At 38.9% G+C, this 14,393-nt stretch overlaps 1 protein-coding gene across 2 annotated transcripts in view; it reads right to left on the bottom strand.

Annotated features, from left to right (window-relative positions):
- Positions 1 to 2,571: 2,571 nt before the first annotated feature.
- The window catches only part of LOC149838391 (WRKY transcription factor SUSIBA2-like), a 45,012-nt gene continuing 33,190 nt past the window's right edge, over positions 2,572 to 14,393 (bottom strand). For both annotated transcript variants that reach the window (XM_090006554.1, XM_090006553.1), the window contains one exon: positions 2,572 to 3,457. In XM_090006554.1, coding sequence (XP_089862680.1) covers positions 2,830 to 3,457 — 628 coding nt within the window. In that variant the 3' untranslated portion in view covers positions 2,572 to 2,829. The remainder of the gene's footprint in view (positions 3,458 to 14,393) is intronic.

The following is a 14,393-nucleotide window of genomic DNA, read 5'->3' as shown; positions in this document are numbered from 1 at the left end:
CTGTCGGGAGATATCGAGAAAACAAAGCTGTTTTTTGAAAAAATCTTGGTTGATTTTCCTGATAATGGGTAAATGCTTGATATGTAATAATTGGATCTTGTCTTTGTCTCGAATCAAGTCTGCTGTGCCCAGACCAAAGCCCGGATCGGGCTAGGTCAAATTAAATTCGAGCTTGGTGCAGCTCATGTGATTCCATGCAGTATGAGAAATGGACGAATAGGATCAGATACGACTCCTTGACAGCCTGAAAGAAAACCCTTCTGGATTCTGATACACACAAAATGTCAAATGGCAATGATTCCTCATGGCAGCTTCCGCAACATAGATGTGGGCTCACCTACAGGACTTTGATGGTCACATTCAACCGTGTCATTGCTCATTTGAAATAAAAAACACAAAGCAAAGAGCATAGTCACAAATACTGTTCAAGAGGAAAAAGAAACGAGTGAGATTATTTAAAATATATTTCCTAGCATTGAAATCCTGATAATACATGACATTTCAAAACCTTATGTATATTTTAAATTTTTGATATGTTACATTAAGAGCAGAGATCAGGACAGACCCAAGGGACTTGGCTTAGTGGGATCAGGCCTAGACCATTTGACGGGCAGTCTAGGTTCAAATCCCATGGCCATCACCCCCTTGTGTATGCCAAAGCTTGGCGACTCCTTGGGGTTGAGGGGTAAGCGCTCAGAATATCTGGTCAGGACCAAATATTGAACAAGTTCAGTCAGATGTGGTTACTGATTTTGTGGCAGACCCACCTAGATCCAGTCCATTTACAATCTGATCTACTTGGTTCAAGGTGAACAAAAAAGGATGGAGAGAATGATGATATACACAATTAGGGATGGCAGTGGACCAGGGGACAACGGGCCCCGCCTCGCCCCGTTTGGACCAGGGATGAAGGGCATGCGGGGATGGAGGCGGGGATCAGATGTGGTTACTGATTTTGTGGCAGACCCACCTAGATCCAGTCCATTTACAATCTGATCTACTTGGTTCAAGGTGAACAAAAAGGGATGGGGAGAATGATGATATACACAGTTAGGGATGGCAGTGGACCGGGGGACAACAGGCCCCAGCCCGCCTCGCCCCATTTGGACCAGGGATGAAGAGCATGCGGGGATGGAGGCGGGGATGGACTTACGCTTTCCCCCGCCCAGCCCCGTCTCCGTCTCAATCCCCCGCCTTGCCCTTCCCCAATCCTTTAAGGGATGACTATAGACCAAGGGGAAACGGAGCCCCGCCTCGCCCCCGTTTGGACTGGGGATGGAGGTTAAAATCCATCCCCGTGCAGAGATGGAGGCGGGGATAGAGGTTCGGATTTTGAAACGGGGCAGGGGTGGAGACATTGTCCCCCGCCTCGGCCCACTGCCATCCCTATACACAGTGAGAAAATTACTCAAGCGTGAAGGGAGTTGCAAGGCAAAGGGATGTGGGAGAAGGTAGAAATTAGGCAGACAAAGGGCTGACCTAGAAAGATGTCTAAAGGGACCCAATGCCAAGCAACGGCGACGTAGATCTAAGCTGGGAATTGTTAGGCTAACAAAATGACGTGACTTGTTGGATCAGGGATCAGACCCAATTCCATTCAGTGATTTTTTTTTCTTTTTTTCATTTGGATATCTGGAGAAAATTCCTCACTCACTGGAGAGCTCATTGGTGTAAAAACCCCAGATCCCTTTTGCCCACCAAGGAGTTCACCCAGCTTCGGCCCTGTGGCAAGGGACACTATGAATTTCGACCTCGTGGCATCCATTCAGCTTGATTGGTGTTCATGAGTTGCTCTTACCAGATGAGCATGGTCATCGTGGGCCATTTGGTACCCTATAATTTGACCAAAAGGGTTATGGATCTAGCTGGGCCCAGGACCTGCATGATCAAAGTTCTAGAGAGATTGCATGATAACAAAAAATTTGTTTTTGCATTCAAAAGACGGGTGGAAAAAAGCATAAAATATAGGGTTGCAAAAATATCAGCTAATAATACGTATTGGTTTAAATTCGGTTTTGATCTTATGAATGAGGCAAAAATGGACATATATAATGAGATTTTTCTTTTAAAATCAGGTATAAATAAGATCTGGATTCAAGACTCACTGTAATTCGGAACCAAAATCCAGTAAATTTGAATCTATATTAGAGCCTTTTCTGCCAAGAATTATTTTGGATCCGAGTTCTGAGGATGGAGTTTCTCCTTTGTTTTTTGGTTTTCAAAATTAGATTTAAAAAGACCTATTTTAAACTGGGTTGTCGGAAGTCAAATGGAATCCTGAGCCGAGTCAGAATATAAAAAACGTCATGGAAAACTAACACCGATTTGTTATTGGCGTGGTTGGCTTGAAGAGGGTCTATGCTAAATCCATGGTCAAATGAGATAGCTGGATGGTTAGGTTGCACTATCAGTGGCTCAAAGCTTACAAGATGCAGTTGATTTGGACCAAGACCAAACTAACTCAATACGAGCCATATAAGATATTAGGTTGACTCCCCAGTCAAGAATGCCACAGATGCATACAAGACTTGGGACACCGAGGTTAGGGATGGAGAACAATTAAGATTTAGGTTCAGAGCAGAATGGAGCAAAACTAGATAATGTTAAATCCTGAACCACAGCATAAAATTACACAAGGCCCTTTGGAACCCGATGCTGCTAACCACCACAAGTCCCCTTACATACAGCAAACTACAGCTTTCCTGGTAGCTATATTACAACAAGAGATACAACTTCGGCCTTTATTTTCTCCTGGGATAAGAAAAAGCTTGATCAGCATTTTCAGAAGATCCCGTGTATTACGACGAAAAACCACAACAGAACCATTCGTCATTGTGTGAAGTGTTGAGTGTGAGCTGCATCTACTTCTGGACCCAACATTAATCTCCCAGTACCCTGATGAAATTGGTTAGCTGAATGGTTCAATGGTGGCATCATGTCAAAGTTGAAAGTTTGTCCCTGTTCTTTAACTCTGTAATAATCTGCTTGTTTATCCATGATCCCATTTCCATAGAAGGGTAGAATTCCAGCAGATCGAATTGGGCTGTCAATAACTGAGCCGGACAGATTAGTACCATGGATCTGTCTTGACATGTTCTCTGTTTCTGCTGGATTCTGCCTCTGAATGCAATTATTTTCAGGAATTTGAACAATTCCAACACCCAAATCCAGACTAACTGCATCAGGTTCTGTAGGATAAGCTACTGCTCGGCCATTGTCGATGTGATTAGGTGGTCTTAGCATAAGAGGATTCATGGACACTGGGATACTACCATTGAGAGGGTCGAGGCTCTGCACTGCCATAGGTACAGAAGTTTCATGGCTGCTTGTACTTGCAGTGGGTACATCATGATTATGTTTTCCCTCATAAGTAGTAATAACTGATTTTGGGTCATGGGATGCCCTCTCCACATGCTTCCTAACTGGGCATCCAGCATTTGTGCATTTGTAGTAGCTCCTGCAGAGATGAGCATAGTGAGAATCAACTGTGAAAGTCATTACTATACATTTTTTCACAAGTTTGAGACAACATACTTTAAGATGCCCATGAAACTAAATCTGACAAAGTTGTTCCTAGATGCAAATGTCAACCATAACAAAACCATATCCTGTTTTGGACAACCTTGCCCCCAACTGCTGATCCAGTTGTTGCATCATAGGTTAACCACAATCATAAAGTCCTCAACAGCTCAACCAAGAAATATATCAAATTAAATCGAGTTATACAAGGTAACACTTCACTAATCAAAATTCTGAAAGTATCAATTTTCTTTGTTTATAACTTTATAGACAGAAAATGTATGAGAATGTGGGTTTCTTCAATTACGAAAAACAGAAAAGGTATCCAATCACAAACAACTCAAATTGTAACCCTCATTGTCCAAGTAATTTAGTGTGTCATGCGGAGGCCATACAAGAAATATTCCCAAGAAATCTTAACATGGACTGCACAATGCTACTCCTTGATTTAACAATATGCATAGTCCATCAGCAACATGCAATTTGATTGAAATATCACAACAATCGGTTAAGTTCCCTTTCACAATTCTAGGAGTTGATATTTAGCTATAGACAAATTTGAGACAATGATTTTGAGACTTCACCTATTAAAATAAGGATGATCACTGTTTGTCGTAAGACTATATGCACAAAGATGAAGAACAAACTACCAGTCAAACACGAGTATATTCTTGGTTAATAAAAAAACTTTTGTTCAACCTTAACCTTCAACTGTCACAGATGTCAGCATTTTCAGTTGGATAAATCTAATGCTTAAAACCTATGATGCGTGCTTGGGCCTAGGGGTTCAAATGGGAAGGGGGCAGACTCAGTTTGGTTAGGTCAAGGTCAAGGTAGGCCAACTCGATTAGACAGGGTAATGGGTTCTGACAGGTTTGGTGAGAAAAATCAGTTCTCTCAAATGGTGCAACAGAAAAATCCCATAATTGGAGGGATGACTTCAGACACCCTAAACTAGGTTCTAAACAAATTGGGAACAGGGAGTTGTGATTTTTTGAAGCTGCAAGGAATTTCGGGACTGTACAGGGGTAGACTAGATTTGGGACTGACAGACCTGACTTGAAAAATCGATTTTTCGGTGATGGAAATGTAATGAGATATTGCGGAAATATAAAGAGTGCTTATGAGCACTTACAACAATGAATAAAAGAGACAATATCACAAGTTCACTAAGAGGCTTTTTATATTGTTGCCTTGTGCTTGTATTGTCCCTTAGTGAACTTGTGATATTGTCTCTTTTATTCATTGTTGTAAGTACTCATAAGCACTCTTTATAAAAGCCTCTTATTGAAAAGAGAGAGAGCTCTCTAGAATGAAAAAATATACAAGGGGTTCACCCCTATTTATACAAAAGAGAGAGGAGAGAAAGGAAGGCCAAAGACCTCAAAAGAAGAGCCAAAAGGGGGCTCCCATGGAGTCGTTGGGAGCCCCCAACGGTCACATTTGTGACCGTTGGGGGCTCCAACGACTCTATGGTTGGAGCCCCTTTTGGTCCTTAAAAATACAAAAAAAAGAATTGTAAAAAAATAAAAAAGAAAATTACATTTTAACAAGACTCGAAAATAGTTGTTTTCTAAAACAACTATGTGAAATTACAAAAATACCCCTATCGGGCATTGATATATATATATATATATATATATATATATATATATATATATATATATATATATATATATATATATATATAAGATACATTTTAACACTCCCCCTCAAACTTTACGGGGAAATGACGAAAAGTTTCCCAAGAAGAAACATGAAGCGAAGAGCCGGAAGAGCTTTAGTAAAGAAGTCCGCCAACTGATATTCTGAAGTGACATATGGTAGAGCAATTGTTCCTCGTAAGTATTCGTCACGAACATAGTGGCAATCCATTTCGATATGTTCTGTACGCTCATGGAAGGTATGATTGGTTGCAATAGATGGCACTCTTGTTGTCGCAACATAATTTTGAGGCTTCGGTAATATCAACCCCCATGTTTTTAAGCAGATTGTGAAGCCATACAAGCTCCATTGTCGTGGTTGCCATGGCCCGATACTCCGCTTCAGTAGATGATAGTGAAACTTTTTGTTGTTTCTTGCATCGCCAGGCAATCAAAGAGTCCCCTAAAAAGACACAAAAACCAGTAGTTGAGACTCTATCATTAGGATTACCTCCCCAATCTGCATCAGTATAAGCAAGAAGATTCAAGAAAGAAGAGGATGATAGAAATAACCCTTTATTGATGGTATTCCGAATGTAACAGATGATCCGGAGAACAACACTCATATGCACAGTTGTAGGAGCATGCTGAAATTGGCTAACTGAATGAACCGCATGGGTGATGTCTGGTCTGGTGATGGTTAAATAGGTAAGAGACCCAATGAGTTGTCTGTAGGGTGTGGGGTCTTCCAGAAGAACCCCATCCTCCAACCGTAATTTGGCATTAATAACCTCGGGAGTCTACTTTCTTGTCATCAGAAATCCCAGACTTAGAACAGATATCTGCAGCAAGCTTCATCTGTGACAAAATATATCCTCGAGAAGAGTATGCAACTTCAATTCCAAGAAAATATCTAAGAAAACCTAAATCAGACATATCAAAATTATTTTTCAACATATTTTTTGTTAAATTATGTAATCAAACTTGTAATTTCGTATATATATTTTATATATATAAGGTAATACATATACATATATATAATATATGTATATGTATTTACCAATTATATATATAAAATATATATAGTCATAGTAAGGGTAGTTTAGGAATTTTACACATATTCTTTTTCAAGAATATGTTTTTTTTGTATTTTCTTTTTTCTTTTTCTTTTTGTATTTTTGTTTTTGCATTTAATGCATTGTACATGCATTGGGAGGGGCCCAACTCACTAGTCGTTGGACCCCTCCAACGGTCACATTTGTGACCGTTGGAGGGGATCCAACGACTATGTGGAGCCCCTCCCAAGGCCTCCTCCAAGCCCTATTTATATGGGCAGCTCCTCTTGTATTTCTCTAAGGGATTTGGGATTATAGCCCAACCTCTTTAGTGTTTATGAAACTTATGGGTGCAAGTGCACATTTGTGATTCGGTGTGTTGTGTTTGTTGTGCACAAGTGTTCTTGGGTGTGTATGTTCACACATTTATTCTTAAGGTTGTTGTGTTATCGACTAAAGTATCTTGTTGAAGATACTTTTACATGGTATCAGAGCCTCGTTGAAGAAAAAGAATTGCGACTCGCCTTCTTTTGCATTCCTCGGGAAGTGTGCCTTCAAGTTTTTTTAAATCAAAGAGGATCATCTTCTTCGAGCAATATTTTAGGAGCTTCTTTTGTCAAGAAAGACGCAAAAAGTAATTAAGGTACATACTATCTCTTGCATTCTTTCCTCTCTAATGGGCGAAAAAGACTCCCATTTCTCTCTTGGGTTTAAGCTTAATGGCTCAAACTATCATGTTTGGGCCGGTAATATGGAAGCCCATATTAAAGGAAAGGGGCTTTGGGGTTACGTTTATGGATCCATACCGGAACCGGAACCCAAAATTACCATTGTTGAAAGAGGTGATATTAAGATTCTTGAAGGGGATGAAAGACAAAAGGCCCTTGAAGAGTATTCTAAGAAACATGATGATTGGGAAATGAAGAACTTCAAGATATTATCTTGGATTTTCTCATCCGTCGAGACCAAGATAAATGCCAACATCATCAAATTTAAAAGGGCTTCCGAAGCTTGGGTATATCTTGAGAAAATGTACACCTCAAGAGATCTATCCCACAAGTACTTTCTTCAAAAGAGGGTTTTGACTCTCCAACAAAATGACATGACCATTCGGGAGTACTTTGCCGAATTATCCTCTATTTGGGACGAGCTCGCAATCCTTGAACCTAAATGGAGTGGTGAGGCTATCGAATTAAGGCACAAACAACTTGAAAAAGACCGGTTCTTCAATTTTTTAAATGGCCTTAGACCCGAATTTGAACAAGTTCGGTCCTCTCTTCTCTCCGCCTTCACATCCCCCTCACTCGAAGATGTTATCACCAAGCTAAGTGGTGAAGAAACCCGTATGGGGATTGGCAAAAATAACCCTAGCATTCTTGTTACTTCTTCTACTCAAGAAGATGGTGAAATGGCTAATGCCGTGTCAAGACCGGGAAATAACATGAGGACCTATAGACCTCCTCATTTCAAGAATCAAGGTCAAGGAGGAAATGATCGGTATGGCAAAAGAGACTATAGCAAAGTAACTTGCTATCATTGTAAAGAACCCAGACATATCAAACCCTTGTGTCCTAAATGGAAGAAATTGATTGCAACGGCTATGGCATCTCAAGTTGAAGAACGACCCCCTTTATCAAGTGAGTCTCTTTCTCTTCAACAAATCGTGGAAGCCCTACAACCTCTTCTCAAGGGAGGTACTTCCGGAGCCGCTATGTCATCCTCTTCCCCCGGTAAGACATCTTGGCTTTTAGATTCCGGGGCATCCTTTCACATGACCCCTAGTTATTGCACTCTTTCAAATTTTTCTAAAAGTGCTTTTCCATCCTGTGTATCAACCGCGGACGGTACATCTCTTGAGATTAAAGGAATAGGTAATTTTGAAAAACAAGACTTCTTTGTTCCAAAAATTCGTTTTATCCCAAACCTTAACCTAAATCTTCTTTCCGTTTCCCAACTCTCGGACCATGGTTGCGATATAAAATTTTCTTCTAATAAATGTTGGATACAGGATCGCCAGTCCGGGAGATTGATTTGGGAAGGCTCTAGAAGAGGAGACCTCTACTACGTAGATTTTCTTCAAGTTCCCAAGAGTCAATTTTGCAACGTCGTCCAAAACAAAGGCATTCATGTATGGCATAAGAGATTGGGTCATCCCAATATTGTTAAAATCTCGTACTTGCCTTTTGTTAAACATCTTTGTAAAAATGACTTTTTGTGTAATGAATGCATTCTTGGGAAAATGAAATGTTTGCCCTTTCCTCAAAGATCCATGTTTACGACAAAACCATTTGAAATTGTCCATTCCGATGTATGGGGACCGGCTCCGGTAATGTCTAAAGGAGGTTTTTCATATTATGTAATCTTTGTGGATGACTATACTAGGTTTTGTTGGATCTATTTCCTTAAACATAAACATGAAGTTTTTTCAACCTTTAAAAATTTTCACATGATGATTTCAAATCAATTCAATGGATGTTTAAAAATCTTTAGGTCTGACTCTGGAGGAGAATACCTCTCAAATGAATTTAAGGGTTATCTTGAAAATTTTGGAATTCTTCACCAAAAATCATGTCCAAAAACCCCTCAACAAAATGGGTTAGCCGAACGAAAACACAGGCACATCATTGAAACAACTAGGACTTTGCTCATTTCTCAAAACATTCCAAAAAATCTTTGGGCTGAGGCAGCTCTTACCTCTGTCTATCTCATAAACCGACTTCCATCGAAAAATTTAAACAAAAATTCTCCCTTTGAAAAACTGTATGATAAGGAACCTGATTATAGCAGGTTAAGGGTCTTTGGGTGTAAGTGTTTTGTTCTTACTGATAAGAATGACAAACTTTCTCCAAAGGCCATTCCTTGTGCCTTTCTTGGCTATTCTGAAACCCAAAAGGGGTTTCGTTGTTATGATATCAAAAGTGATAAGTTGTATGTTTCCAGGAACGTGAGTTTTTTGGAAAATGTTAGTGGATTTGAAAGTTGTGACCCCCATAATGAAAATATGGATTACTCTTTTTTATTTGATTTACTGAATAAGGACGATGATACTAGTGATAATGAGTCAGATCAAGATAACCCAAATGAACTTGAAACCAACGAAAACATCTCCTTGTCTCCTTCGTCACATCAACCTATTGAATTACCTAGAGACCCTATCACCTACTCTCATAGAGATCAAAACAACTTTAGGAGTGCTCTTGACAGATATAATGATGCCAGTTCCAGTGCCTCTCAGAATGAAGTGATCCCTCGTAGAACTGAGAGAAGTAGAAGGCCTCCTTCTAGGTTCATTTCCTATGACTCTTTCTCACCAAGATATAGAGCCTGCCTTAGTGCCATCCACTCTTATATAGAACCTAGAAATTTTGAAGAAGCACGTAAATGCCCTGAATGGATTAATGCCATGGACAATGAACTTGAGGCTCTGAGAAGAGCCAAAACCTGGGAATTCCAAAATCTTCCTAAAGGCAAGAAAACAATAGGGTGCAGATGGGTTTTCAAAGTAAAAACTAAAAGTGATGGATCCCTTGAAAGGTATAAAGCTCGCTTAGTTGCAAAAGGATATAGTCAAGAATATGGTATTGACTATGAAGAAACTTTTGCTCCTCTAGCTCGTATGGTTACTGTTCGATGTCTTATAACCGTTGCCTCTATCAACAAATGGAACATCTATCAAATGGATGTGAAAAATGCCTTTTTAAATGGCGATTTAAGCAAAGAAGTCTACATGGATGCTCCTCCTGGAATTGAGACTCCTAAGGGAAAGGTGCTTCGTCTTCATAAAGCACTCTATGGCCTAAAACAAGCTCCCAAGGCTTGGTATGATAGATTTAACTCTGTTATGATTGAGAATGGTTTTTCCTCTTGTTTTACTGACACTGCTCTATTTGTTAGAAAATCCAATGCAGGGATTGTTATTTTACTTTTGTATGTTGATGACATGCCCATCACTGGGAGTGATTCTAACGGGGTTAAAAGTATAAAATCTATCTTAAAAGATAAATTTGAAATGTCTGACTTGGGTTTTTTAACTTATTTTTTGGGAATTGAAGTGGCATACTCTCTTCGAGGATATTTCTTATCTCAAACTAAGCTTGCTTCTGAGATCATTGACAGGTCAGGTATTACAGATGAGAAGCTGTGTGAAACTCCTGCGGTAGTAGGAGCAAAGATGAAAATTGATGATGGAGTTCCCCTATTGGACCCTACACCTTACAGATAGCTTGTAGGGTCCCTGATGTATCTGAGTATTACCAGACCGGATATATCCCATGCAGTCCATACTGCAAGTCAATTTCAGCATGCGCCTACATCCGTTCACATGAGTGTCATCTTACGGGTCGTAAGATACATAAAGGGTACTCTAAATAAGGGAGTTTTTCTGTCCTCTTCCTCTGATTTAAAATTGATTGCTTATACTGACTCAGATTGGAGAGGTGACCCAAATAACCGTCACTCCACCACTGGTTTTTGTGTGTTCTTAGGAGACTCACTAATTTCGTGGAGATGCAAGAAGCAACAAAAGGTGTCGCTCTCCTCAACTGAAGTTGAATATCGTGTCATGGCCACTACTACCATGGAGATTGTTTGGATTCACCAACTGCTAGAAGACATGGGAATCAAAATTGAAGGACCCACCAAGCTATGCTGCGACAACAAAAGTGCAATCTACATTGCAAAGAACCACACCTTTCATGAGCGGACAAAACACATCGAAATGGACTGTCACTATGTTCGTGAAGCATATCTCCGAAGAGTTATCGACCTTCCTTATGTCACGTCCGAATATCAGTTGGCCGACTTCTTTACTAAAGCCCTGTGCGCTCCGCGGTTCAACTTCCTTCTTGGCAAACTATCGGTCATCTTGCCCTAAGTTTGAGGGGGGGTGTTAAATTATGTAATCAAACTTGTAATTTCGTATATATATTTTATATATATAAGGTAATACATATACATATATATAATATATGTATATGTATTTACCAATTATATATATAAAATATATATAGTCATAGTAAGGGTAGTTTAGGAATTTTACACATATTCTTTTTCAAGAATATGTTTTTTTTGTATTTTCTTTTTTCTTTTTCTTTTTGTATTTTTGTTTTTGCATTTAATGCATTGTACATGCATTGGGAGGGGCCCAACCCACTAGTCGTTGGACCCCTCCAACGGTCACATTTGTGACCGTTGGAGGGGCTCCAACGACTATGTGGAGCCCCTCCCAAGGCCTCCTCCAAGCCCTATTTATATGGGCAGCTCCTCTTGTATTTCTCTAAGGGATTTGGGATTATAGCCCAACCTCTTTAGTGTTTATGAAACTTATGGGTGCAAGTGCACATTTGTGATTCGATGTGTTGTGTTTGTTGTGCACAAGTGTTCTTGGGTGTGTATGTTCACACATTTATTCTTAAGGTTGTTGTGTTATCGACTAAAGTATCTTGCTGAAGATACTTTTACATTTTTAACATCAATAATACTATTTTGATCATTCCCAGTGATAATCATATCATCAACATAAAGCAACAATATTACGATACTAGTACCTGCATTTTTAACAAAAAGAGCAGTGTCAGTATAACAAGAGTGAAATCTTAACTTTATCATGATATCACTGAAACGATCATACCAAGCCTTAGGAGCGTGTTTAAGGCCATACAATACCTTTAAAAGCTGAAGTGTTTGACCTTGCTTAATATTAATTCTGGGTGGTGGATCCATGTAAACTATTTCACTTAAACTTTCATTTAAAAAGGCATTTTTTACATCAAGTTGATAAATAGACCACTTTTTGGTTGATGCGACAGCTATTAAGGTCCTGACACTGGTCATTCGAACTACGGGAGCAAATGTTTCTTCATAATCAATGCCATATTCTTGGGAGTATCCCTTAGTGACTAATCTAGTTTTATATCGTTCCAAAGAGCCATCGCTTTTAGTTTTAACTTTGAAGACCCAACGACACCCAATAGGTTTTTTGTGTGGGGGTAGATTAACTATTTCCCAAGTATTAGCCTTTTTTAATGCATTTAGTTCAACTTGCATTGCTTCAACCCAATGTGGTATAGATTTAGCTTGATTATAGTGAGCGGGTTCAAAATAAGAGTGTAGGGTTATTAAACATGCCGATAGTTGGGAGTTAAGGAATCATAGGATACGAACCTATTTGGGGGTATTGATATCCTAGAAGAATGTCTAACTTGTGGTTCCTCAGTAGATGTAGAAATTTGAGAGTATTTTTCGAGGGCACTAATAGGGTTTTCTTGATTTCTTCTTGAGTAAACATTTATATTTGTATCACTATCATTTAAGGGTATTATACCAAGATGGGACGCTTCACATGTATCTTCTATGTTTTCAAGGAAATCTTCTTGTATGTCATCAATAAGATCATATAAAAATATGTAATCAATTTCGTTCGTTTCTTCTATTTTATCAAAACCATTCTCTTCTTCTAGAAATGTTACATTTTTTGAAACATATAGTTTATCATTTTTTAAATCATAACATCTATACCCTTTTTTATTTTCACCATATCCTAGAAAAACACATTCAATTGCTTTTGGAGACAACTTATCCCTTTTATGTAATAGGACAAAGCATTTGCAACCAAAAATACGAAGACGATTGAAATTGGGTGAAAGTTTAAAGAGCTTTTCATAGGGAGAAGCATTTTTTAATTTAGAAGAGGGCATTCTATTGATTAGATAAGTTGCGATTAGAACGACTTCGGCCCAAAACTTCTTTGGAATATTTCTAGAAATAAGTAATGTTCTAGCGGTTTCTATAATGTGCCTATGTTTCTTTTCTGCTAGGCCATTTTGTTGAGGAGTCCTAGGACATGACCTTTGATAGCAAATTCCATTTTGGGTTAAATAGCTTTGAAATTCGTGAGATAAGTATTCACCACCGAAATCGGATCTCAAAATAGATATGTAATTTTGGAATTGATTTTGAATTTTTCTATGAAAATCTTTAAAGAAGGTAAATACTTCCGATTTATGACTAAGAAAATAAATCCAAACATACCGGGTAAAGTCATCAATAAAAGTAACATAATACGAATAACCCCCCTTAGACATAACTGGAGAATGGCCCCAAACATCCGAATGCACCAATTCAAAAGGTCTTGATGAAAGAAAAGTTCTAGTTGGAAATAGAATAGACTTCATTTTACCAAAAATGCAATCTTTGCAATTAATTTCTTTTTCCTTACAAAATTTGTTTCCAAAAGGAAAAAGATACATTTTGGAATAACTTGGATGACCAAGTCTTTTATGCCAAGTTTTCATGTTTTTTTCTTGGACATAAGAACAAAAATAATTTGTAGGGAGATCGAGATGGTCCATATAATAGAGGTCTCCCTTTCTATGGCCTTGCCCAATCCGCTTCTCGGACCGGAGATCCTGCACAAAGCAACCATTAGATGAGAAAGATATTTCACATCCATGGTCGGCAATTTGGGAGACCGAAAAAATGTTTAAATTTAGTTTGGGAACAACTCTTACTTTTGGAACACAAAAATTTTTAGAATCTTTAAAAGAGCCAATACTTGAAATTTTTAAAAAGGTTCCATCGGTCGTAGAGACACAAGAGTCCTTTGAATTGGTGCAAACATCAATAAGTGCATTTTCATGGGGGGTCATATGAAAAGAGGCTCCGGAGTCAAGGATCCAAAAATACGTACCGGGTGATGATGTAAAAGCAATAGCCGCACCCGATGTGGAGGAAGAAACTTTTAGAATTTGTTGGAGAGCCATAGATATTTGCCCAAGAGTTTCCTTGAGGTCATTGTTCTTGCCTTCATCTTCTTTGGTGGTAGTTTCTTCAAGAGAGGCCACCTTAGGCTTGAAAGTTCCATTGAGCTTTGGGCAAGCGGGTTTAATGTGATCCGGCTCATAGCAATGATGACAAACAATCATTTTTCTTCCTCCATTGTAGTTTTCTTGTTTCCCAAAATGAGGACGTTTATAGGTTCTTACATTGTTACCCGGTTTTGATACGACAAGTACTTCATCAACATGTTTACTCATGCCAAGCCTTGTCTCCTCTTGGGTGATTTCGACAATAACATCCTCAATAGGAGGAAAAATAGATCTACGGAGAAGTGAGGATCTCACTTGCTCAAATTCGGGACGTAGCCCAAAAAGAAATTGGAACAATCGTTCTTGTTCCA

The sequence above is a fragment of the Nuphar pumila genome, chromosome 5, assembly GCF_984573655.1.
Source record: "Nuphar pumila chromosome 5, dmNupPumi1.hap1.1, whole genome shotgun sequence".
Taxonomy (NCBI): domain Eukaryota; kingdom Viridiplantae; phylum Streptophyta; class Magnoliopsida; order Nymphaeales; family Nymphaeaceae; genus Nuphar; species Nuphar pumila.
Note: the sequence above shows the minus strand (reverse complement) of the source record. Positions and strands in the feature narration are given on the sequence as shown.